Genomic DNA, 27,999 nt, shown 5'->3' on the forward strand with positions numbered 1-27,999 from the left:
TTAATTTGCTTTCTAACGCTCATGAGCAACGCCATGAGTCGCAAGACTGAAGTCAGCTGATTTAAATCTTGCCTTTTTTTGCTTTGTCAAAACTAAGTCTTATCTGCTGCAGCGACTTGCAGATCACAAATACCGTACGCGTCCCGTTTAGGCCAAATTTACAAGAAAGCAATACACAATTACACATTTGTAACACGTCTCGCGTTTTTGCTTTTTTATTTTCGTAATTTTTTTAAAGCAATGATGAATGCTTTAAACATACAATGCGATTATTTCTCAAATATTGTCACATAAATTTGATTCTTTCAAAAATCTCACTAAAATAGTTTTGTAACGCTCATAATTCCATATAGGATACTGTAAATACAACAATAGTCACAAATTAAGCTTTCTCGCTTAGCGAGGTTTAATAGTACAGACATATTATAAAAAAGTGGATGAAAAACCACAATGTTGCACAATATGACGTGTCAAAACTGGATGATTTCCAAAAATCACCAAATAACTTGAGCAAGTGCATACTCTTAAGACTCTAGTTTAGTTGAGACTATGATGCTATATGATGCAAAGTAGGCTAGGCAACTGGCTATTGCCTGCGTTGATGTTTTGAGCCAGTCTGTCTCCAGTGACGCACCAACCTGAAAATGACATCATTCTGTAAATTTTAAATTAAGTAACAAACTTTAATTTTGTTTAAAGTTGTTTCATCACTATATTCCAAGTGCATCCATAGCATTTAAAAATGAATAAATAGAAAAAATAGAATTAAACAACTTATATGTTTCTGCTTATACTTTCGCATTCATCAGATGAATATTGCAACTACTGTTAGAAAAGATATTAATCCCGATGAACACCTAAACCTTTCAGTTCAGTTCAGGAAGACGTCGTAAAACCTTAAGAAATAGTTTGTCAAGATTGAACAAAATGATAAAATGAATAAGTCGAATGTTTCTTGATTTTACATTAGTGAGTAATTATTCTACTGAAGTGCAATGGAATATAAACGTCAAATTCACATCCTCAATATGATAGTGGAGGAAAGGGACTTCTTGTTGATGATAATATTATTAGGCCTATATGATCATCATCATCATGTTTTTTGATTTCCAATCATCAAATCAAAAAAATATCGCTTGCAATAACATAGCAAGGGTCTGGAAAAAGGTAGAAGCGACAAAATGCGAACGTTTAAGCGTGTGCGAGAAAAATGATTTACTAAATACAAGGATTTTGTCACGATCGCAACACCTTAGATATCGCATTGTACTGAAAAACAATCAATATATAGTGTAAAGTTGCCTTACTTTGTAAACTTACCAGAAATTTTTTTAGCCTTGGCACGAGGAAGAGTGGTAACAACCTCTGCTTCATTCAAATCATAAGAAACAGTCATCCCAGCATCGGTTCTCACAGTCACGCGAGTAGGATCTCTCGCAATGCGTATTCCTTGCGCAGTACTTGCGTAAGGGAGTTGCACAGTTCTTGAGTTTACCTGCAGTAAATAACGTTCATGCAATGGTAAGCAACATGTTGATTGTAAAATGGATAAGGAGTTATGATGACAGATTTTTAGACCCAAAATGGAAGTAAGCTACAGTATAGGCAAAAGTAAATTTCTCGATAAGTATTTTTGTAGTTGCTCGTTAGTTGATAATAATTTGTCAGTGTTCTGTTTCTTTCAAATAAGTACAGAAAATGAAGCATTCACAACTTTCAGCAAATATAAATAAATATTATTCTTAGCTAGTACATCTATACGTAAATGATAGTGGAATTCAGAAGATATTTTCATTTTATTTGCATAAAATTTTTGCATAAAACGCGTTTATTAATAATAATTCAACGTATCTTCAGCATTTGTGCAGTTGATGTTATGATTTTTGAAAAGACATTTTAAACAAAAGAATTCTTTTTACCACCACTCCACATTTACACAAGACACCTGACATGAAATCATGGCCATAAAACATTCAGCTTTAAAACAAGAAAATAAAACATAGTAACTTTAGCGGGTTTAGCATACTTTATTTCACACAAAATGTAACATAATTAAATAAAATAAACTCAAACGTTTTCGACACGTACGTGTGTCCTCATCAGGAATTAAATCTGCAATACATAAAATGAAAAATCGTAAGATAAATTTGACTATGCACTGTAACTGTAACGACACTCTGGACTGAAAGCACAAACTGAACAAATGATACGAGAATGATTGCGAGTAAATTATGCTGTGGGAAAAAGATCACGTGAGGTGTAGACTACAGGCATTGGACAAAACAATTAGAACACACACAAAAGGAACGATGAGCCACAGGCGAATAACTGCCGGTTGAGAGATGGATTGTTACGTTTGATTCTAAAGGCTTCCATGATCTTAGTCTGAAAATCAGATCTGCCTCGAGAGATGATTTTAAATTGGTCGATCGAGACATTTCAGACTAAGATCATGGAAGCCTCAAAAATCAAACGTAACAATCCATCTCTCAACCGGCAGTTATTCGCCTGTGGCTCATCGTTCCTTTTGTGTGTGTTCTAATTGTTTTGTCCAATGCCTGTAGTCTACACCTCACGTGATCTGTTTCCCACCGCATAATTTACTCGCAATCATTCTCGTATCATTTGTTCAGTTTGTGCTTTCAGTCCAGAGTGAAGATTCTAGAGTTTTCAAGCTAGAGGAAGGTTGTGAGATTTCTTCTAGTAAGCATAGCCGATTTTTTGCTTGCGAATTGCCCAGAGAAGCAAGTGTTTTGCGCGGTGCAGAACAAGAAGGAAGGTGCAGTTTGAAATACAAATTTGAGCTCTCAATTTTAAACAACTCAACCAAACTGGAGACAGACGACCCAGAAAACAAGAAGGAGACGCCGTCTCTAAAAAGAAAACGAATGCATTCCGAAGAGGAGTACCAAACGGAAAACAACCCAGACGAAAATGGCAACAATACTACTACAGTCATATTGAAATTGAACCAGCCGGGAGAGCAAAAAAAAACATTAAAAATGTATTCGCCGATACTGATCGACCGATGTCTGCAATATCTAATAGGCGAATACAAATCCTGCTCAGCAAGACAAGATGGAGGACTTCAGATAAATGCAAACCCAAGCCAGATAGAGGTTATCCTCAAAACAAAGACACTGACGGATGGAAACACCATCAACATTCCGATCACCGCCTACGCCAAAAGACCACCTGGAGCAAGTGGAGTAATATACAATGTTCCTCTCGGCATGGAGGACGGAGATATTCTTGCGGCGCTGAAGGATGCGAACATAAGGTCGGTTAAAAGGTTTAATAAAAGAAATTCTGAATCGGCTGAACTAATTGCATCTACTACTGTATTATTAATCTTCAATAGCAAATCACTACCAGACTCAATAAAAATAGGTTATCAACGATTTAGAGTCTCGCAATACATTCCAAAACCCTTAAGATGTTACAACTGCAATCGATTTGGACACATAGCAAAATTCTGCAGATCTAAAACCAAATGTCTCCGATGCGGTGATCAACACAAGCATGACGAATGCCCAAGTATAGCAGTAAAATGCTCAAATTGTGGTGGAAATCACGTCGCTATTTCTAAAAACTGCCCCAAGTACTTGAAAGAAAAAGCCATTCAGAAAATGAAAACCACTAAGAACCTAACATATGCTGAAGCCTGCAAGCAGCAAAGAGCTGTAAATACAGAAATGCCAAGTTACGATCTGGACTTCCCTCCTCTTGTAGCAAGCACAACTCAAACAAGCCAATTGAATAAAAATCTATCCTCTAACCAAACTAATGACAATATAAATATAACTCCAGTCACAATGGAAAAACCCGGACCCTCGAAACCAACCAACGTAGGAGACGAGAGCGGCCACTTTATAAATAACCCAATCCTATTTCTTGCATTTTTAGCAGAAGTGATTACAAAGACAACGTTCGCTCAAAGCCAAAATAAAGAAATTGACATTTTTCAAATTATCGCCGATGCAGCAGGTTCTAGAATGGGATTTCTAACAAACTCGGACATGCTAAAATCACTAATAATTTAATGTTCTTCACAGTGTGGCAGTGGAACTGTCGGTCAATTTATAGGAAAATCCCGGAATTGAATCAACTAATAGCAAGCTCACAAACCCCACCGGATATCATTTGCTTACAAGAAACACACCTAACTCCTAAATACTCCCCTAATATTAATGGATATCATCTCTACAGAAAAGACAGACCTGCTCACTTGGGAAAAGGAGGTGGTGTCGGAATCTGCATTAAAAGAAATATCTCCTTTACAGAGCTACCCATCCCGGATGCAGACCCACGGCTGGAAATTATTGCAATTAAAATCGAACACCTAACTGTATGCAGTATATATAACCCACCCACAAACTCATTTGCAGGTGACCAAATAAACTGTATTTTCACTAACCATAATAAATTATTAATTTGCGGTGATTTCAATGCCCACCATGTCATGTGGGGGTGCAACAACAATAATAATAGAGGGAATGCTCTACTTGAAGTAGTTGAAAATCATGACGCAGTAATCCTCAACACCACTGTTCCCACCCACATGTCTTTAAATAAGCCGGAAATCCGATGGAACACGCTAGACCTCACTATTGCTTCTACTTCCCTTGGTCACAAATGCATCACCGATGTCACCAATGAATTTTTGGGTAGTGACCACTGCATAGTCGCTACTACAGTCAATGTTTCTTCCCCAGAAAATGCAGAGTTTGTACCATCATGGGCATTCCAAAGAGCTGATTGGGCAAAGTATTCCAAATTATGCCAAGAAAAGCTAAATTCTTCTGTTGTCTCAAATGATATAAATACATTTAACCAAAACCTCTCCGAAACTATCCAACTCTGCGCGTCTATAGCAATTCCTAAAACCAAACCATTCAAATCAAGTGGAGTTCCATGGTGGAATGACAATTGTAAACGAGCAGTAAGGAACAAAAAAATAGCACTACAACGTCTTCATCGTACCAGACACCCAACAGACATCCAAGCCTTTAAGCGCCTCCGGGCAATTGCCAGAAAAACCATCATCCAAGCAAAAAAAGAAAGCTGGAACAATTTCTGCTGTTCCCTCGATAGTAAAACAAAGCTTGACAAAGTGTGGAAAATTATTAAAAAATTTTCAGGCATAAAGGAAACCAAAAGAATTCCCACTCTTGCCACTAAAGCAGAAAGTGATATCAACAAAGCCAACATCCTTGCAGATCAATTTCTCTCAGTTAGCAGCTCAACCAACTATTCAAAAAAATTCCGTGAAAATTCCAGTCTTTCAATTTCGAACAATCTACAATCAAAACTGGCAACCCATTTCTACAATAAATCTTACAATTCACCCCTGCAAATGAACGAGTTGAAGACAGTCCTTAAAGGTAATAAAAACACTGCTGCAGGTGCGGACGGCATTTATTATCAAATGTTATGTCATCTACCCCCTTGCAGTTTGAATATCCTCCTCGACTTGTTTAACTACGTCTGGTCGACAGGTACACTGCCACTCAAATGGAAACATTCAATCATCATTCCAATTCATAAGCCAAACAAACCAACGGGTATACCCTCCTCCTACAGACCAATTTCTTTAACCAGCACCCTTTGCAAAACTATGGAGAAAATAGTAACTAATCGCCTCAGATGGTATCTAGAACAAAACAATCTACTTCATCTTCAACAGTCTGGATTCAGAAAAAGACGTCGAACGACAGATCATATTATCAGACTCCACGACACCATCCAAAAATCCTTATCTTACGGTGAATCAGTACAAACTGTATTTCTTGACCTTGAGAAAGCTTATGATATGGTCTATCACGACGCAGTCCTCCTAAAACTATATGACCTAGGGATCAAAGGAGCCATGCTATCTTGGATCAAATCTTTCCTGTCAAATCGTACTTTTCAAGTCAAGGTTGTCAAAGCTTTATCTACCACAAGAAAACTAGAAAACGGAATTCCTCAAGGCAGCGTTATTAGTCCATTACTATTCAACGTAGCGATCAACGATCTACCAAACTTAATTACCTCTTCTACAGCACTTTTTGCAGATGACTTCTGTTTTTGGAAAACTGGAGAAGACATCTCAACTCTGACTAATATAATCAAATCTGACTTTTCAAAAACCAAAGACTGGTGTGATAAATGGGGCTTCAAGATCTCCGCAAACAAATCAGCGGTTGTGCTGTTTACAAACAAACGTAAATATGATCCGTGTACACTCGAAATAAAAAATTCGTTAATCCCCATCAAAAAAGACTACAAATACCTTGGAATCACATTTCAGTCAAATGGAAAGTATAGCATCCATGCTAAACATGTTGCAGAAAAATCCAAATCAAGACTAAATGTCCTCCGTGTACTGAAGGGCACAAACTGGGGAGCAGGAAAATCAGCACTGCTTTGCATCTACAGAGCCATAATACGATCGGTTATTGAATATGGTATGGAAGCATATTTTGCCACAAACAAAACCACACTCCAACCAATTCTGACATTACAAAATGAAGCTCTAAGAATATGCTCCAGAGCAATGAAAAGTACCCCAATTTCAAACCTACAACACTACTGCAATGAATTACCCTTGTCACTTAGATACGAGCAACTTTGTCTAAACTACAAAGCCCACATTCTGACATTTTTACGCCACCCAGCACATGACATCCTCGAGGAAAGTTTGCCAAGAAATTTGATCAGCACAAGTAACTACCAACCATTCCATTCCCTCACCGAGACAATAGACACGAATATTACCGTAAACCTCATCCAAGAACCATCTATCCCACCCTGGGAAGTCTATATACCCATAACTGACTACACCCTTGTAACTGAAACCTCCCAGCTTGACCATCCAAATGCCATCTCTGGAATAGTCGCTGAGCACCTCACAAAAAATTACTCAGAATTTCTCAACATATATACAGACGGATCCAAGACCAACACGAAAACCGGATCTTCCTTTTTTGTAAACCGCTATGGAATAAAACGCTGTTTCACAATTAATAGATCCGCATCTGTGTTCAGTGCCGAACTGTTTGCAATAAAGGCTGCACTTATTTGGATAAAAGAGACCAAACAAAGTAAGTCGGTCATCATTAGCGACTGCTTAAGTGCACTACGGACGATTTCAAATCCAACCTGGACAAAACACAGCTTAATCAATGACATACTTCTGCTTCATTCCAGCATTATATCAAATACAACAAAAGTAAAGTTTTTATGGGTTCCTAGTCATGTAGGCATTCCTGGAAACGAAACTGCTGATTTCTTAGCAAAACTTGCTTCAGGAGCCATACCAGCAATACCAACATCAGCCATTACCCCCATCTCCGCAAACACAAAACTCAGCCTAAGTGAAGTCAAAAACCTCACCAAAGATCTAGCTCTGCAAAAATGGAATAATCACTATATAAACAGTACCACAGGCCAACTCTACAAATCTATATATCCTGACATCAAAAGTGCAGGAACAAACAAAGTACCTGACCATCCAACCGTCTTTAGACTCATCACCGGTCACTGCCGTTTAAACCAACACCTCTTCAAGATCGGATGCCACACTTCTGGACTATGCGACACATGTATGAGCCCTGAGACTGTGAATCATTTTCTATCTCATTGCAGTAAATATGCAACTCAAAGGAAGTGTCTTGAACAAAATCTGAGCACGTATGGAATAAACATATCGGTGAAAAATTTTGCTGAAAATCGTCCAACTACTACACATCTGCTGGCTTTTATAAACTCCTGCAATAAGCTTATTTAAATTATTATTTTAATCACTGTAATCGTCCATGTTGTACTGTAGTGCACCCGTGTCGTGTCTGCTCCCAGCCAGAGATCGATCGTTTTTTACATTGATTCAGCGTCTTTGGACATTGAATCGGTGTGGAAAGCGATTGATTTGCTGGCTGGGCTTTCCTTATTTTGTTTCAGTTTGTAACACCAAGCGTGCAATTCCAAAGAAGTACCTGCCTTTCGTGGGCCTAACCTCCTACAAGAATTTCTTTTCCACTAATGATGTATTTAAACTACTGTATCGTATTATGTTGTGTTGTGTCGTATTGCACCCTTCACTATGCCCTGTTGTGCTCTAACTGTGCTAAATAGCTATTATAATAATGAATGTCGCTAAAAGACCTTAGATGTTGTAAAGCGACATAAAACAAACCATAACAATCAATCAATCAGTCCAGAGTGTCGTTACAGTTACAGTGCATAGTCAAATTTATCTTACGATTTTTCATTTTATGTATTGCAGATTTAATTCCTGATGAGGACACACGTACGTGTCGAAAACGTTTGAGTTTATTTTATTTAATTATGTTATATTTTGTGTGAAATAAAGTATGCTAAACCTGCTAAAGTTACTATGTTTTATTTCTCTATGGTTCAACAAAGCAAACTCTCTACCAAAGCTTTAAAACAAGAAAACAAGGCAATTAAAAGTGGAAGTGTAGACTGCAGACGTTTACTACAAAAGTAACCCACAAATATTATTCAAACAAGACATAAAATCTGGAAACAGGAGCCGATCTAGCAAGTAGCCTTGAGGGGGGTGTAACCACCGGGTGTAAGCCTGGATACGACAAACAAATTAATCTGACCTTGCAAATACAATGTGAACAAAGCTTTTTTTCTGCGTTTTAAGGAGGGCGATCGCCCCAATCTCCCTACCCTGGATCTGCCACTGCCTTGAAACGTTTGTGTAGCTTGCATGCAAAGTGTGTATCTTACCATTGCATCTGTGCGACCACGGTAAATTTGTACGTCAGTGCCTTTGTAGTTTACAATCAACTTTTTAACCACATGGTAAGATCTGGGAGCTCCTTCACTTTCAACCTGCGTGAAACAAAAGATCGATAAGTGATAAAGGTAACTTGAATACCGCTGTAAAATTAAACCAACATTGTAATTCCTTGAAAATTAAAAAAATATAACTTTCTTACAATTGGTATTCCCCTCTCCCCGATAGATCAGTAGGCCTACAGGTCTTTCAACATACAATGAAACAACTCGTTTAAGCTACGTTGGTTCCCCTAAGCACCGTGTTTTAAAGATATGTCTCCATTCTGCGGCAACTGGCGGACAGAATACTTTACAGGGTACAACACTTCAACAACAAACATTCGTCAACTTGAATATGCTGACCTACGTTAGAAGTTCAAAACCTCTGGAAGTGTGACAAACTGCCAAAAAATCTTTTTTCTGCATTATAGCTTTAAATTTAACTATGGAATGCTCTATACATGATGTATAACTGTACAAATGAATATAAAATAGTTTGTATTGTTATGATGCATTGCACTTAACAGGAATGCGCATTGTTTATCTTTAAATATCAGACAAAAACAGCTGAGTAAAACCACATACCGAGACTCTAAACGTAACATCCCCTTTACGATAAGCGACTAAATCAATTGAGCAGATTTGTCTGACTTCTCGTGGTGGTGCTTTAGTTAGTGGGCCAGTGGTTGGCCGTCTGACACGGATTGGCCCGGAACCTCTTTCTTCTGAAATTAGGTTTGGTTCCAACGTTAGTGGACGAGTGATTGGCCGTCTGATACGGATTGGCCCAGAACCTCCCTCGTCTTCAATTCGACGTGGTTCCAGCGCTGTATTTCTCTTCCTGCGTTGTTGTCGCGGTAAGGCAATTAGCAACTCTCGATTTAATCGTGTCCGGGATGGTCCAGTGATTGGCCGTCTGACACGGATTGGCCCGAAACCCCTTCCTTCTGCAATTTGCTTAAGCTCAACTTGCAAGGCACCAGACACAAGGCGAAGACCTAGTATGTTATGGGTAAACGTTGACAGACGAGCGCCAACATTGTCCACGGTGTATATGCACGAATCACCTGCATAATGCAAAAAGAATAATATTACAAATAGATGTATGTTCTGCTTCACTCAATTAAATGCATTGGAAATTTAAAGTGTGCAGTGCAGCACTGTGCAGCACATAGAAAGTTGATCAAAAAAATACAATTTGTCATTGTTATGTAGCCTACATCTCTTTGGAGCGTGGATTTTATCATGAATAAGACGATGTGCACATGTAAAGTCATTACTAGCACAATATGTTGCATACATACAGTATAACTTAGATTTTCAGGGAGTAGGCGGATTTTAGGGAGTGGGACAAACGTTTTTTAAGTAAATGGCTTATAAAATTACAAAAGTGATCCTTTAAACTTAAAGCCCCATGTTGCAAATCTGTAACAAATTTCACTGTTAACTCTTCTGCGTGATTAGACTTAGGGATTGTAGATCATAGGGATGCGAAATTTCATCTGCTTTTGGCTTATCTGCAACACTAGAAGGGTTACGTTTTTTTCTAATTTACAAAATATTTTACTTTTTGTGGGTTATATAAGAAGAGTTAAGTTGGTTTTAAAGTAATTTAAAGTTTTTAGTTGAAAGCAAGCCTGCAGTAAAGCGTAAAAAAAATGTCAAATTGGCAATTGACCCTTCTAATGTTGAAGGAACAACGGAGTTGCGCGTCCCGTAATGTACCGTCCCTAGATTAGACTACACAATACCAATAAAAAAAATTTAAGTTGGTTTTATAGTTACGCGCTTGAAGAAAATATACCACTTCAGAGCGTGATTTTATTATGGGTGTAACGGCATACAAATTTAATGTTATTTGTCAAGGTTGCCAGGAGGTCTAAAATTTGGACAAGAAACCAATAAATTGGCCTAACTTCATACCCTGTGTCCAACGGCTAGGAAATCATTCGGACATTTATTTGTGCTAACGTTTAAGTTCCTATATGACATCAATGAAGCGCTGGACCACAAATAAAACAATTTTTTAGTGTTCTGAAATGTTAAAATTTCAGATTAATACTGTCCGAAATCTTTTAGGATTACCTGGCAACCCTGATTAGTGTCAGTATTAATCCTGCGTTAAGGAAAACACTTATTATATTTTTAACAATAATAGATTTGGCTACCTTCTTCTTCTTCTTCTTCAGGCGGAGGTGGTGGTAGACCTTCAGCGGTAGTTTTCTTACACTCTGATAGACGAACACAATTGTTTCCTTCCTTTACAAAACCAGCATTGCATACACAAGCCTCCACTGTCCCTTGGATATCGCAACTGCAAAAGAGAACATTGTTTTTATAGCACACAACTGTACACGCCTTTCTTAAAATTTGCTGAAACTCAATGCCGAGCTTAGGTTGAAACTAATTCTGTGGTATAAGTTATGCTGTATTGTTGGTAAGTCTTCTGTGTTTTCAAGATTAGGTGTACCACAAATAGTATCCTTTTTATACAAAGAGAACTTACTCGTCCGAGGCATAAGGATCCAAGCAAGTGTCAGGACATGGAGTAGCACATCCTTCATAGTGACTGTTTGCCGGGCAGGTGAAGGCACGGAAGCCTGTACTGTGTCTCCAGTTGCATAACTTTACGCCTTCAGCTTGGCATGCCAAAGCGTAATCTTCTAAAGACTGCGATTTCAAAGAAGAGTTGAATAAACAGAAGCTTGGTTGTGCAAATGAAAATCCAGCGTTAAAACAATGATGTTATGGCAGTAGGCAATTGATAAAATTTTGCCACTTGTTCGCAGTAATTTGATTTGACAAGCACGTCTCAGAAATTAAACAAAAAAAGCTAACGCCTCTATGTTCTCGTTAGTGCAAAAAATTGATCAAACAAAGAACACCCTATCTTTAACTCTTCTCAAAATGTGGTTCATCATATTATAAGTATCCAGTATTTTCCATATAGGCATTAAATTACGAAACTGCACATGAGGCAAAGATATACAATAGCTAAAACGAAAAAACTTGTCAAATAACGTCAATTGCGTCAGGAAAAGCGACGGTATTTTTAATTTACAAAGGCACTTTGAGAACAAATATAGAATGAAAGTTCACCAGGTAAATTGCTTCACCGACAACTAAATGATCAAGTTTTTGTTGATGGTCAAACTCAAAGTTTTTCTGTTTTATTTATTTTACTTACTTTTTCTAGAATAGCCCTGTTTCCATTGTTCTCGCAGACATCAAACACGCAATCGTTGAGGTAATTTCCAACGCTAACCATTTGGCGACATTGAGTAAAAGCACTTCCTAGTAAACGACCACAGTAGCTTGCGCCTCTCCTGCAATCCAGAGATTTTTCATGTTACTTGTCACTGCTTTTGCTCAACCCTTGGCATGAAGCAAAAACAAAGGAAGAAGTAATTTCAGACACTATTGTCAAGATTATTTCTGTTTAGTAGACAAGCAAACTATCATTTGCATAGCGATTTAAGTTAACTGTAGCCTATATTAAAATCAACAACGTGTGAATTAATGCTTACCATCGACGATCGTTTGCAGGAGAGCATCTTGCAACAGCCTGCGCTGATGGATATTCTGCCCGTTCCCCGACTTGAAATCTTCTTCCAAAATTATTAATATTTCTAACAAATTGTGAAGGAATATCATCTGCTGGGTTTCCATTGTAGTTGCCGAACAATCCGCTTATCTAGAGCATTAAATGAGACAGATGATAAAGATAAGTTGTTTTCTCAAGCAACACAAATAAGTGAAAGAGTTAGAGCGGAGTGAGAGGTTGAGTGATGAACGGATTGAGAGAGTGAGTGAAAGTGAGTGAGTAAGAACACTAATAAAGTTACGAAAAGCTTTCCCGAGATGTTCTAACTATCCATTAGCATAGTTAGTATGAAACTGAAATCGTCTCGTCGTCAGCACTGCGACTAGACTGTTAGTCGAAAAACAGGTCATCGAAACGATTGTTGATTAAACGTCAGTCATGCATTGATGAGTGATTGGAATCTTGGATGATTTGAATCAACCAAACACATTTGTTGATTCAACATGACTCCTGCGTGAGCTATCAATCTGCCACGTAACTCAGTAAGCTTTCCAAACGCCAAGCAGTCACTTATGGAGCCTATTATAGGCTACTGATGAAAAATCACCTTTGATGAATAGCTGCTTGGAAGAGTCACGGATATAAAATGGTCGTAGGCGTATTTAACAGTGACAAAGTATTTTGTTGTAAGGACAGTGGTTCTTCCAGCTGTACGAACTTTGAATAAATCCGATTCATATTCTTCAACAACAGCTCCATTTACCTAAAAAATATAAGCTTGTTTACAACGTGATTTTGTAATGATAATATTTTAACGTGGTATTAGGTTTACGCTTTTATAGCAATAAAGTGCGAAAAAATGAGATAAGCACATTTTAAAATTGAACTACGTAAATGTTTATGATGATATTTTTGCATGGCTTAATATTTAAAAGTATGGCTTGCTTTTCTTTGATAGCAGTTTGAACTGTTTGGATTAAGCTTTTGCAGGAATCTTCAAAAAATTTTCAAGTCAATTATTATTAGTCATAAACTTTTTCTGCAAGTCTCATTGATTAGCCTACTATTTAACAAGTTATTGGAATAATCTGTTGAAATAATTGACAATGTTGTGTACAGACTACATTATTATAAACCAGTAAAAACATCACAATAAATGTTTTGTACCTTTACAACGTTATTTTTTTCCATTTGTACAAGAAACTGTCCGTTTAGAAGTTTCACAGTTACAGCTTTGATGTAAGAAACTCTTGTACTTCCATATCTTCTCTCGTTTTCTGCCTCAATCACCAGCCATCTATCGTTTGTGTTGGGAATAGAGTCTGTCTGAACCATAGTGAAAGTACCAACTCCCATGAAATCAAATCTTCGCTTGTCGAAAGATGTGTAGTGAGGATCTCCTGACCCGGTTGCTGTACTTGATGCTGTGAAGGATTGCTGGCTAGTTATGGACTTTTTAAAGGAACATTGTCATATAACGAACAATTTGCAGGTACAAAAAATGAAAAAGTAATTATATGTTTAGTGTAATACAGGGGTTTTAAGCCAGGGGTGCACGCACTACCAAGTGCTATGAGACCTATTCCCAAGAGGTGCGTGAATGCTGGATCATTAGGGTCAGTTATAAAATATCAGAAGAAGCTAGGCTTATAATCAAACATTTTGAATTGCAGACGATTATTACTTTTCAGCCATTTTAGCAGAGGATGCGAAAATTAGGTGATTTCAAGGAACGTAGTGCAAAGATGGAAAAAGGTTAAAAATCACTTATGTGATATTTCCATGGTTAACGGCACGAGCAGCCAGTCGTGCACAAAGAAAATGCTAAAAACAATAAAGACTTCGGCGTTTTCAGCAGTAAACTCACAGAGTCTCCTACAAGTCAGCAGTTGTGAACTGAGAAAATGGCAGTTGAACAAGTGACAACTGAGCTAGCAACATTTCAGCAAGTGGCTGAAGTTTGCAAATAATGAAACCGAGCAAGCCGAAAATTGGCATAACACAAGTCAGCAAATCCAGTTTAGCAAGCGATGACCAAGCAAGTTCGATGCTAGCTGAAAATCTTATTTGCTGACTTAAACAGTAGCTGAAATGCAGTTGCTGAGCACTTGAAGCACTTGCTGAATTGTGGCATGCTATGTAGTCCGACAACCTACTCACAAGTATACTGTAATTTGTCGGCTGCGTAGCCGAGTGGTGAGAACGTCTGCGCGACGTTCGAAAGGACGTGGGTTCGACACCGTTCTAGAGCACGCGGCTGTGTCTCGGCAAAGACACTTAATGGCAAGCCAAAAATAAGAACAGTAGCTGATTCGAAGACTATATGTCACTTCGCTGCCTTCTGTCGTCTGTTGTATCGCATGTGTGATCGCAGTGTAGGCTACTGTACAGTATGTTATCGCAATGGGCGCAAATAAAAACACGATTATTATTATTATATTATTATAATATTATTGTAAAACTGTTTAACTCAAATATTTCTGTTAGAAGCTTTTTAACTGGCATCGTCATACAGCAAGACACAATAACATTAGAAATCTACGAAAAAAATTCTCCAAAACTTTACTTACAAGTTGGCACACAAGCAATCTCTCCAGTTTGAGCAGAAATCCCGCACATTTCCTCTGCAGAACAAGGTGCTGATACGCATGTTAATGTGCCTTGACTGCAAGTGCATTTGGTTGTGCAGGTCATGGTGGTGTAGAAAACTTGATTGTTCTGAAGCATAATACAGAAAAATTAACTAGCAATTACTTTGATTCTATTGTATGTGAGTAACTGAGTTCAACTTCATCACTTTAAAATCGATAACAAATATTTACCGTGTAATATTCTCCATCAAGCTCACACCCACAATCTGCGACCTTGACACAGTTGTCGTTTGATAAAACAAATCCATCGTCACAAAAACATCCTTCATCAGTACCGGGGCAAGGATTGGGATTTTGTTCCGTGCAAGTAGCGGGGCAACTTGGTCCACAGAGTTCAAAGTGGGAATTTGCTTTGCAGACAGGTTCTGTAAAAAAAAAAAAAAAATCTTAGACCTTGTTACAAAGTACAAGATAATGCTTGTAGAATGTTTGTAACCCTTTTCTTTAACTTCTGATCAATCTTACTGCAATGACAGAAAGTTTTATACTCAAACAAAGCAAACACAGAAAGTATCTAAGTATCTTTTACCTAAATTTAATCGTTTCTTCCAGTTTCCTATTGTGATCCCTGGCTTGGCCTTGCATTTCTTTGTGTATTCGTAAAAGTTGTCAGCAATGGCTTGGTAAGCGTTGGCACTGGCACAAGCGTCGAACACACAATCCTGGGGCAAAAGTTACTTGAACTTGTTAAGACGTAATGACATTTTGTATAACTTGACACAAGCGGCAAGAAAAATAATTTATTGCACTGTAAGCTATATGGCTTTATATCAACTTAACTTCTGCCATCGCGCGGTGGTGGTTCGACTCTCGGGGTGTGCGCTTGAGCACCGCATTTCTGGACTGCTCTCCATTCAGCGGCAGCTAGTGAATGGAATTATTCCCCGGCAAAAACACTTCAACAATCGGAATACTTCACTCTGCCAATCTCGGTAACCGGCTCTGCGTCAAGAGCCTCTACAAGTAAGCCTATGCGAAACTACCCGGAATAACTTATCAAAGGCTTTGTCAGTCCAAGGATAAAGATTCAAAAACCAAAACCAAACTAATTATTATCTTAGTTTTACAATGAAGATGTGGCAAATAAATTAACGTCACCGCAATGCTGTAATGGACCACTCTCAGTGTCAAATGATGAAAAGTAATTTTGATTGCAATTAAACAATAGAATAGCAATATTAACATCAAACTTTACCCACCTCAAAGTATTGGGTTGGATCCACAGCAGGGTTCGGACCTTGGTTACAATCAGAAAAGATTGGGTCGTTTGTGTTTGTTAGAAGCGAACACTCCACCGAGTATTTGGCTTTATCTTGAGTGGAACATTCTCCAGTGTCCACTATGTGGTTGCAATTCATGTTTCTTGAAAACAAAATTCATTAAGTTATAACAATTTTCGTTGTATCAACGTATCTACTATCAACGTATCTACTATCAACGTATCTACTATCAACGTATCAACAAGAATTCATGATGTAAAAAATACACAATAAGACGAAATTTTGCTTAATTACGTTGATACAAAACTTTCATGTTTGATTATTAAGTTAATTTTATTCTAACAATTGCTGCATGTGCTGGCTCGTTCTTTTCTACAATCGCGTGAATTAGATTTTTCATTACCCATATAAAATTTTAAGTAGATATGAAACAATGCGAATCGCAGAGTAAAAGAGTTAACACTTGCAGTATTTGGAATATTCATGAACAGAACCTTCAAGACAATATAACTCACGGTTTTTTGCTTTCTGTCTTCAAGGCATCTGCATAGGTTTTGGCCAAGAAATATCTTCTCTTGCTTTGAACATAAGGGTTGAGTGGAAAGTCATCATTGCTCACTCCGTTCAAATCGCCACACAATCCTGATGTATGATGGAAATCAGTTTTTTACTGTACATACTGAACAGATTTGTGTACAAGTAGGCAAATAACAATGGCAGAAAGTAGAGAGGAAAACTACTCCCAAGTACATGTCGAAACTGCTCCCAACTGAATAGGTAGGTATAGTTTACATTACAATAATTGAGGCCAGTTTGACCCTAGCTGCTACTCTAGACCCTTTGTACAAATATCTAGTTACACCAACAACTGTAGGCTACATCTAATAAATATACGACACAAAGAAATGGATCGAAATTGCAAACATGTTTTAAATTTGTTATTGAGCTGTAAGTAGGCCTACATGATTATTGTTATTGCATTGACTTGGACAATAATAACCATGGGTTTGAATAAGCTTGGTATTTTTTGGGTTTAAATAAACTTGTGCTCCAACCAGTTGTTTTATATCGTTATCTTGGACTGGATCGTCATGCCATTGTCTGTTTGTTTATCAACTAATTTTTTCAACGTAATATACCGAATTGGATTTTTTATTTTTATTATGGTTTAACTTTAACGTGTAAAAGATACGGTAACCCAAATTTCTCATATTACTGTGACATGCCACTACTACATCCCAGCTAGTGGGGCCTGTCATTTTGCATTTATTTAACATTTGCTGACGTTGAATCGGTGTGGAGGTGACGAGTTTAGCTGGCTGGGGTCTTATAATTATCACTTTATGGACACAACTTCAGCCTATCAAAGCACGCTTGATATTTGCAAGTTTGCAGTTGTTTTATTTGTTTTGTGATTGTTTTCGTGTCGTCAAGATATAGCTTAACTATTTCGTGAGTCGTGCAAGGCCTGGTGCGTTGCGCTTGATATGGCTTTGTCGGTTGTAGGCTTTCTTTGTGGGATTTTCTTTGTCTGCCTTGCTCTTTTTTGCTATGAGCTAAACGCATCAAGATGTGTTTCCCTCACGACCATCAGCACTCTTGATACAAACCACCATGGCCGATCTTTATAGCAACTGCCCATACAAATCTTAAAAGTACCAGCTAAAGCTATGTGGGCTAATAAAGCTATAGCCTAAATATAGGGTACGGTATGTTGTTGTTTTTTGCAACATTTTTTTTTTTTTCTTTTCCCTTTATATCTTAAATTTTTCTGAAGGTGTTACGACCGTGCCAAATTTCTTTCAACTCAATAACTTACTTCGGTCACAAGCACGTTTTAACGTTCGCGTTTTGTCGCTTCTACCTTTTTCTCGATTTGTGCTATGCTGACGTCTATCGTTTTTGCTATGATGGTCAGAAATAAAAACAACTGAACTGAACTTTTATAGTCTGCCATCTGAAAACTAGTTAAACAAAAACATAACAACCTGTTATTTTTCCAGAGTATGAATTAGATAATATTGCCCACACATTTGAGGGGGTGTCGTATTGTACTTCAAGCCCGAAGTTGCTTTTAAATTTGATGGCACTTCCACTCGTCCAAACTTTCATAGCGCCGTTACCATAACTGAACGGTGTAGCTTTAGTTACAAAGGGAGCAGTCGCACTATATCGAGCCTGTTGAAAGTGATTTATTATTGGTCTTTACCGTATAATTGTTACTAAAGGACTTGCATAGCACGTTTGCAGTAGATTTATAAACTTTTTCGTATTATTTTTTCGTTCAGAAAACGTTGATTTTGTGCATAGCTAAGGCTCCACTAAAACAGTATTAATTTATTTACATACTTGGTGATGAATTTAATAGCAATTTTGTATAAGTAAGGTTTACACTACAATCTAGCGAAAAAGTAACTTACAATAAATGAAAATAAATCCATTGTAAACATCAAGAATAAATATAAACGCTACACGCCACATACTGCAAAAAATAAGTTGTAGGTATACAAAATAAACCTAAGCTTAAGCATGTTGTATAGGCACATACTCTACATACAATTTGCTGTATATTTACATATATTCACATATAGCCTATATTCGTACATACATTACGTCACGTAGCCTACCATGCTCACAACTCATTCATTGAGCTGGTGGTAACACATTAGCACGGCGCAAGGAACAATTGCTATGCCTATTAAGTTATTTCTTTTACCTTTAGCATTTTATTCTTACAAAGCTGCAAGGTGATTTTCCCGACAGTTATTTGCACTTTGTGAATATATGCAACAGTAGGACCAGTGCGATGCTCTTGAAATACCTAGAGATAAAAATGCAATAAAGATTTTGCTGCATGAAGATGATGCAACCTTATTGAATCCTGCTGACAGACATAATAAGTCATCCAGTAAAAATATAGACAAACACAACCTAAAAATCTGTGCATTACTAATAATGTATATTAATCTATTTGAAGCACTGCCGGACACTTCCTTGCATCGTGATTCAAACTAAATAGCTGCCGAATGCACACTGCAGTTAAAGCCAATACGATAAATCAATTAATTCTTGAGTAAAAACATTAGCTGTTTCTCGGCAGCGGATTGTACAATGAAATCAGCGATAAACACCGTGTTTTGCCTATAAGGCTGGACTCGTCAGTATCGCACCGTATTCTTGTCACAAGGGCATTCAACCGCCGCTTTACTAGTAGTCAGTTTAACTCCTATCTTTGTGGAAAGAAAAGAGCCAACAAAACCAGCAAGCGCCAGGGGAGGACATTGTGAAAAAAAGAGCGTTCTTCCCGGCTGTCAGCACAAGGCTGAGCACTCACTAGCACAGCAGGCAGTTGCGATTCGCTAACCATAACGGTGTAGCTTCCACGCTAGCCATTTAGACCATCCAATCGATTAAATGCTGACTGTTAAAGCGGCGGTCGAATACCCTTGTGGCAAGAATACGGTGCGATACTGACGAGCCCAGCCTCGTGGGCGAAACACGGTGTTTATCGCTGTCAATTCTTGCTACAATCGGCTACCGAGAAACATTTAGTTGATTGGATGGTCTAACTCTAAATGGCTAGCGTGGAAGCTACACCGTTATGGTTAACGAATCGCAACTGCCTGCTGTACTAGTGAGTGCTAAGCCTTGTGCTGATAGCCGGGAAGAATGCTCCTTTCTTCACAAAAACATTAGCTGTTGAAAGCCACTACAAACGTGCGAAACCTTCAAGGTTGAGCTTCCCACAAGAAGTGTTTTGAATAATACAACATAGATTGCTATTATTATCTTTTTGCTTAAATTATTTCATCAAACTGAAATGGCAGTAGCTATTGTATATTAAGTAGGCCGCAATCTACAAAAAAATGCAAATAGGCCACTGGTGGATACGTGGCCCACAGGCAGCAGACTAGCCTATATTGTTGCATTAACTTAGGTATCAATTTAACTTGGAAAGAGGTAAGACATTGTTGATCATGTAAATGGCAGTAGCTACTGTATATTAAATAGTAGGCCGCAATCTACAAAAAATGCAAATAGGCCAACCGTAGAAACGTGGCCCATAGGCAGCAGACTATTGTTGCATCAACCTATGTATCAATTTAACTTAGAGAGAGGTTAGGCATTGTTGGTCGTTTGTTGCAAAGCCTGTAAGTACTTGAGAGTAGGCTATAGAGAATGTCTAACTTTTTTCATGTCTTGTCAAAAACAATGCTGCAAGTTATAAATTACGCAATATAATGAAGGGAAGAATGGCTTCACGTTCATGTTTGTTAAAAATATCTCAACTTAGTATGACCTCCAAAGAACTATAAATAGCCTACGACACATCGTCATTATAGTAAGAACAGGTGGTATCTACTTAACATACCTCTACGCTGAAGGATTGGGAGTTTTTACCAGTTGGCTTTTTACCCTTCGGTTTATAGTCAATCAAAGTGTAGGAACAAATGCCGTGGAAATCAAAAGTTGCTCCATCGAATGTTGTGTAGTGAGGGTCACCAGTGGCAGAGCAAGTACTGACACCAGTTGGGTTTATAACCACCGGTTTTCCTGGAAAGTAATTCGTTTGGTCAAATAACATGTAATAGGTTGCATAGTTCTACATGACGAGCAGTTTCTGTTTTTTCATGTGCCGCCAAACACGGAAAAAGAAAAGACGAAAAAGAGCGTTTAAAACTCGTAAACTAAACGTTTAAGCGTTTCCGTAGCTTACCAATCTGCCGGTATCTTGCTCGGAATCCTGGTTCGGTAAAACTTTCATCGGTTACGTAGCGCAATCTGAGAGTTTGTCCAGTTGATCGAAAGATTCTGTCAGTGCTATTTCCTCTGATTGTTCCAAGACTTGTTTGCCCATCAAAGACCTTAAACAATTAAATTATGCAGAAAGATTTGGGTGAATGGATTGGGTTTACAAATTTTATCAAAGAATAAACTCTCTCACATTTTCAAGAATAAAATGAAGACAATGCAGGAGGCCTACTGTGGTTTGCATTAGAGTCTGCTAACCATAACTTGTTTTATGTAGCGTTCATGTTTAAATTTGGTTATCTTATTCATGGCACTTGTGCTGTGCTATAGCCTATGCTACACGTATTGTGAATTTCGCATGGAACACATCGTGCTTTGACTCCACAATCGTTTAGAAACCCAGTCTTTGATTCCTTGACAATACAAGGGCCATAGAGTTTAAACTAAAAAAATGATTTTTTTTCATGACATATATTGCGACACACCTAACCAAAGTGTGTTTTAACATGTCACGTGAAATTAAAAATTGTTTTTTTTGCTCAACCAATCGCTATATTAAAATCCAACCATCAGACATTGGAATCATGCTAAAGTAGCCAAAGCATAACTGTTGCTCCAATCAGAACTGTGGAGTCGGAGTGGTGGAATTTTGGCGTGTCCGGAGTAGATCAGTTATAAACCGAGGAGTCGGAGTCGTATATGTTTTGCCCGACGCCGCAGCGCTACCTCCAAAGGGTGATAATTATTTTACCTCAACGTAATCACAGCAAGCCTCCGTGTCAATGTCGAGAACAACTTCCACAGTGTTGCCAGTTTCAGCTTGTATGACGTAAGTGCATTGTAGATTGTCCGACGAAAAGAATGGATAGCCAGGTGACGTCACAATGGCTGGCATAAAATTCGTGATCGGAAACGTTCCCCCGCAAGAAACTAGACATTCAAAGTAGATTGATGCTTTTGAAAGTTGGAACACCACAGAAAACAAAAAACTTGATGTGACATTCGGGAAACAGAAACTGGAGTGCATGTCGTCATGTTAAAGCATGTTGTCAACCAATCAATTGTGTCAAAAAAGTAGCCTATGGTATAACTATGTTTTATTCCTGATAAGTATTTGATACTTTGCTGCTTTTTTACAACTCTTTCTATCACGCTTTTGATAAAAAATCACGATTAAGCAGACAATTAAGTGATAAACTGATAATGCAATATAACATTGACATTAGTAAATGAAAAAAAGCCATTTTAAAGGTTTGCAAGTGTACGGCCTATGTTATTTAGGTAAAGATATAAATTTAACTCACTCTCTTTATAGGTGGCTCTAAATCCTCCAGAATTAGCTGCAGCATCAGAATGGAAATATGCTATTAATTTCTGGTCACTGGATGAGAACGTTTGTAAAACATTCAATCCACCTTCAACATAAGCGACTCTTTGTTGGCCTTCATAAATCTGAAGCAAAAAAGATCAGTATTAATTCGATATCTCTGTCTCCATCCGTTCAATCCGATTCTACTCTTGCTCACTCCATGATTCATTCTTTTTCACAATTCTCGATCCCACGAAACCGCCTTGAACTCAGCCATGAATCTTCCGCTGTCATCAATTGTGCTGCCGCCGTTTCCTTTTGTTGGTTTTATTCCCGTAAACTGTTGGTAACTTTATCATTGCTGTTGCTTTCCGACACAAAAAAATAAATTGAATTGAACTGTGTCGAGTCATCTCGTGTTTGGGCGCCCTTTTCTCTTTCTTCACTAGCTTAACCTAGCGTTAACTTTTTTTTTAAAAAGATACAGTTCAGCACGATATACTTACTAGTGATGCAAACCGCGCCGCGCCGCGTACGTGGCCGCTTTTGACTTTTTCGCCGCGTGCCGCGCCGCGACGCTTGTCGCGTATACTTTCAAGAAATATCAGTTATGAAACTTCCAAATTAAATTGGAAACACTGATTAGTTTCTTTCCCTTTTAACGGAAACTCTAAGCTGGAAAGCTATGCAAATGGCTTGCAGTTGACAGGGTTTTGGGGGCTGGCTTGTGAGGGAAGCTGTACGAGTGTTTTTGGTTAATAACCTAGCTGATAAGCTCAGCTCCCAGTTACCAGCAGGCTATAGGCCTCTGGCAACTACCGCATTAGCTACTATAACAGTTAGCCCAGTGAGTTCAAGCTATAAGTTTTACTCTTGACGTCTTGTCTGTCTGTGTAGTTCATACAACCACTGACATTAAAATTACATTATTGCTTTAAAAAAGTGTTTAAAAGTCCTGATACTGGATCCAGGAACATTCTATTTGAAAAAGCATGATTTCTTTGAACTTAGATGCATTGTTGAAAAGACAATATGATCTGGTTAACCTAGTTAATTAGTGCACAACTGTACTGGTAGGTTACCAGTTATACGCCATGAGTGTTTTTTTGCCACAATTGACTTTCTAAAAAATAACGCGTTTGAAGCCGCAACATTTTGTAATTTGTAATTTGCGTAATTTTGTAATTTGCGGTGTGCGGTGCAGTGACAAAGGTCCAGATAAATTGCGGTGTGCGGAGCGGTGTGCGGATAGGTGATTCAGTTGCGGTGCGGTGTGCGGATAAAAAATTTGGGTTTGCTACATATCTAATACTTACATAGGCTATAAAAGGCTACATTTGAGTCATTTTGACTTTGACTACCAGCTTACATTTCCCAGAATAATTCTTAGTTTAAAAATGATGTAACTTACAACAAAATAGTCTCAGAGTAGCCTAAATTTGTCAACGACACCAAAGAACATAAATGGCAAGAAAGTTAATTATATCTGATGAAATATCGAGTTCCATCAGCTTCAATGCAATACTGAGCTTCAATACCAAAATACTGCACAGTAGCCTAGCCTACTGTTAAGCTTTTCTCACGTAAAATAACTTTCTCACCGAAACATAATCATTTGCACCAAACGTTGCTCCTTGTTCTATCTTTAGTTCCACATGCTTCGTTGAAGTTGTTGTTGTTATTTCCCAGTAACAATCTGAGTTCGCTGGATACGCCGCAGGATGATTGGGCGAAGAGAAGGTTCGAGACTGAGGGACTGCAGTCAGTTTTGCACCGCAACTTTGTACTGTAAATAATTTAAGCATTTTAGTAGTCAGGAATTACGCAACCAATAGACGACAACTATTTTATTTTTTAAGCGTAGGCTACTATCAAGTTTCCATAAACTTTAATCCGTTCTTCTGGCAAAGAAAATGCAGTTTATTTAATTGTATGACAAATGCTACAAATGGTTTTGTAATATCAGGTAGCCTATAGATTGTTAGTTAGCTCTAAAACAATGCACTTGTGTCCGTCTCAGGGGCGCCGGAAGTGGGAGGAAGGGGGTGGATGCCCCCTGCCCTAAAATTTTTTCTGGATGGGGGCAATGGTGCCCTTTTAAGGTCATGTAAGCTACTGCACATTTTGCAATATAACGATTTCTGCTATTCGCTTTTAGCGTAATTTTAGTACACAAATTATCCCGTGGACACATTTTATACTTTGCAGCAGATTGGGATGCTATAAATGTGAGGTTTGTCTTTCGTTTCTTGTTGTTCAAGCTATTTTATTATATTTCATTCATTTATCTGCATCTGTCTCACATTTCGACTTATATGGCTAATAGAGGGAAAACGATTAACGAACTGCTCGGCATTCACGCTATATCTTGACTTAAAACTATTAAAAAAATTGGCCTTTCAGCAACAAAAGTGTCCTTTTTTCATAGTCCGGCACCAATAAGCTTGGCTGTTCCTACTCTAAAAACTAAGCAAATTCAAAGCCTTTTCAAAGTTGTTTGTTCATATGTGGTAATAAACTAAGCTTCAAGCTTTTTCTCTGTACCGGTAGCAAAATGGAAATCTTTATTACATTATAGATAATTATTTATAGACAGATATCCTTCTCAAGATATTTGCAAGCAAACAGTTTTGTTTTTAATGGGATACATTTCACCCTTGAGAGAGTGCACTCGACGACCTTCCGCGCCTACACTGGGCTATAGTCTTTGGCATTCTCTCATTGGATGCACACTGCATGTTTTTGTTATTTTTTCTTGTGTAAGTTACAGCAATTTTTTTCGCATCTGAATCAAAAATCAATTACCATTCATTCACACAATTGAAACTTATGTGTGTGCGCAACGTATAAGCTAAATCTATTTGAAACCAGATAGAACAGAAGGGATTTTGATAATTTTGTTAGCCAAAGCACAATAATTTAAAAAAAAACTTTGGTAAGCAAATAAAATATAATTCCAACCTTGTTTGTAGGTGGCCGCAAATCCTTTTGCTGACTGAGAATGATCGCTTTTGAATTTCAAAGTAACGTGCGATGTCGACGATATAAAAGGAATACCAACTTGACTTGAACCTTGAAATTTTGCTACAGAAACCCCGTTTTCATGAATCTGTTCGACAAGCCGAACGTGTGTTTACAAAGAGATAATTTTGTGATTGAAAAGTAAAATTAAAAAAAAACTAATTACGCCTAAACGTAGCACAAAGTGAAGGTCTTCAATTATTGTAGCTCTTAACGATGGATCCTAAAGTTCTATTTAAAATGTTTTTTGTAGCCTACATTATACATTTGCGCAACGTTCAGTGAATTTTTACTGATTGAAAGTTCATTGCACTGTAATCTATTCTAAACTTGAACGCTTTTTCAATGCTTTTCGTTGTTTTTACATTTAACAAATTGTTTGTCAAAATGGTTTCTCACCCTAATAATTCTTCAAACTAAATGTGTCTTTTAAACTAAAAAATTTATTTTATAAAATACACAGGTTTTATTGTTCATTATAATAATTTCTTTATTGCAGGTTCTACTGCAATAAGGAAAAACGAGAATAGCAAACATCGATATCCACAGTAAGTAGATTAATTATAGGATAGTAAAAGGAGCCTTACTTCAACGTAATCACAGCATTCTTCTGTATCCAACTCAGTGACAATGATTAAAACTTTTGTTCCAGAAAGAGCCTGAATATCCCAAGTGCAATCCAAGTTGTTGGCATAGTTGTTTGGATAGCCTGGAGACCGCACTGTCTGAGTGGTGGCGCCCGGGATCAGAGATTCAGTTTCGCCTGAAAAAAACAAAATATTCAGCTAAACAGAAAATACAAATTCCAACAAAATTTACAATATTTCAATTTTTCTAAAATCAATAGCCTACTTGCTGGAATATAAGCAAATACTTATAGCCTTTAAAATTTTGATTTAATGTTGGTTTTAAATAAAGTATTATAGGCTAACTCGCCTATAAAAAATAAAATTGAATTGTGACACCTAAAGAGACTTTCCAAAAAGTGTTACCGCAGTGAAGCGTCACCCTAGCCAAATTCTACCTGTAGTTTAAAAATGGGACTTTGCTACAGATGCCGCTGTAGCGAAATATCACTTAGCCAAAATGTACTTTTCATTTTTTAGGTTATTTAAAAGTCACTCCTAATCATAAACGCTTTTGTAATGAACGCAGGTTGTATAGCATTGGTAAGAAGTTATCTGGTCGAAGTTTAAACATCGGTAACTCTGCAAAGACTAAAATCGTTTTTAAATTTACCAATAGGCTATGTGAAAAGTGTTATTAACTGAAGTGTAGCACTCACAAACAATTTACGTGTAAATATTTTTCCGATCACTCAAAGTTGAAGAAGGGGAGAAGATTAGAACGTATGAAAAGTGAACAGTAGCGTTGACAGAGGGTCTGGGAAGTACTTTTGGACCCGGGCCCGGGATAATTTTAGGGGCCGGGAGTCTTTTCAAGGGGCCTGGAAACGTGACAAAACCACAGCGTATTCTTTGGATGCAGTGATTTTTCTTATAAACATCTTGATTTGAGACCTAAACATCTCATTGGGCCTAAATTATCTTCTCAACGGCCCTGGAAGTGAATCTGTATCCGCACTCAAGCATGGCATTACGTAGCATTCCAAAACACAGCTACGAGCTTTTGAACGGTGTAGAACCATGGTCTCATCCAACGCAGGTCAGACGGTCTCACCACTGCATCACAGCAGTCGATCTCAGAAATCAGATTTATTTTTTATGTAATAGGCCTACAGCTCAGTTCAGTTTATTTTTATTTCTGACAATACTGTAAATGCCAAGCATAGCAGAGGTGTAGTAAAAGATATAGACCTAAGCGAATAATTGCGAACGTTATAACGGGTTGGGACCGAAATAGAATTCCCAGTTATAAATTGGCACGGCCGGAACACCTCTAAGCAATAACAGTCCGCCCCGTTAGCTCAGTGGATACACGCCCGGATCAAGATCACGCGGCGCTGGTTCAACTCTCGGGTGTGCGCTTGAGCAACGCATTTCAGGACTGCTCTCCATTCAGCGGTACCATGTAAATGGAATTATGCCCCGCCAACAACACTTCAACAATCGGAAAACTTCACTCTGCCAATCTCGGTAACCGGCCCTGCGTCAAGAGCCTCTGCAAGTATGCGAAACTACCAGGGATAACCTATCAAGGCTTTGTCAGTCCAAGGATGAAGATTCAAAACCAAACCAAACACCAGTAGGCTACAAATTAATAACTGCAAAGAAGACAAAAAGCGTCTGCAACTTGCATGGAATACTTTATCGAAATCATGAAGATCTCTCCAAGCACTTACAAACGCCATATTACCTTGAGAAAGATGCAAACATGACAACAATCCAAACAGAAAAGAAACACAAATCGTTGACTTCCGAAACGTTTCCATGTTTTGTGGAGAGTAATCTCAAAGCGTGTTGAGAATGATGTTTGAATGCACTGCCCGACGCTTTATATACAACTGAGGCCGATGTAATAATGACATCAAAAATCGAGGCATGACGTTTTGAAAAAACCCTACTCAGAAACTTTGAGCCAAAGGAAAAGACTTTTCGCAATCATTCGATAAATTTAATTTGACCTTTAAGAAAGCGCCCTGAGCAAACAGCTTGATTTAGAAACTTGTAAACCTAAGTTGTTTTGCAATTTATCATTGACCTTTTGCCCACCATTTTGAATATTTTCAGAGAAAAATTTTTTGGCCGG

General features: G+C 37.9%; 1 protein-coding gene across 1 annotated transcript; it reads right to left on the reverse strand.

Moving 5' to 3' along the window:
• Nucleotides 1-204: 204 nt before the first annotated feature.
• LOC145766900 (IgGFc-binding protein-like) lies at nt 205-27,710 on the reverse strand. Its single transcript, XM_082578607.1, has 25 exons — nt 27,607-27,710; nt 25,878-26,053; nt 25,231-25,378; nt 23,871-24,055; nt 22,265-22,412; nt 21,712-21,890; nt 20,926-21,073; nt 20,581-20,762; nt 18,925-19,029; nt 18,197-18,386; nt 16,724-16,850; nt 16,188-16,350; nt 15,518-15,650; nt 15,160-15,353; nt 14,908-15,055; nt 13,505-13,761; nt 12,945-13,100; nt 12,321-12,487; nt 11,981-12,119; nt 11,300-11,463; nt 10,962-11,107; nt 9,379-9,860; nt 8,743-8,847; nt 1,321-1,495; nt 205-638 (listed from the first exon to the last, which is right to left on the reverse strand). Exons 1-25 carry the CDS (start codon nt 27,680-27,682, stop codon nt 556-558), a joined length of 4,176 nt encoding a protein of 1,391 aa, XP_082434733.1. The 5' UTR covers nt 27,683-27,710; the 3' UTR covers nt 205-555.
• Nucleotides 27,711-27,999: the final 289 nt, after the last annotated feature.

Source organism: Aplidium turbinatum, chromosome 3 (genome assembly GCF_918807975.1).
Source record: "Aplidium turbinatum chromosome 3, kaAplTurb1.1, whole genome shotgun sequence".
In the NCBI taxonomy this organism is placed as follows: domain Eukaryota; kingdom Metazoa; phylum Chordata; class Ascidiacea; order Aplousobranchia; family Polyclinidae; genus Aplidium; species Aplidium turbinatum.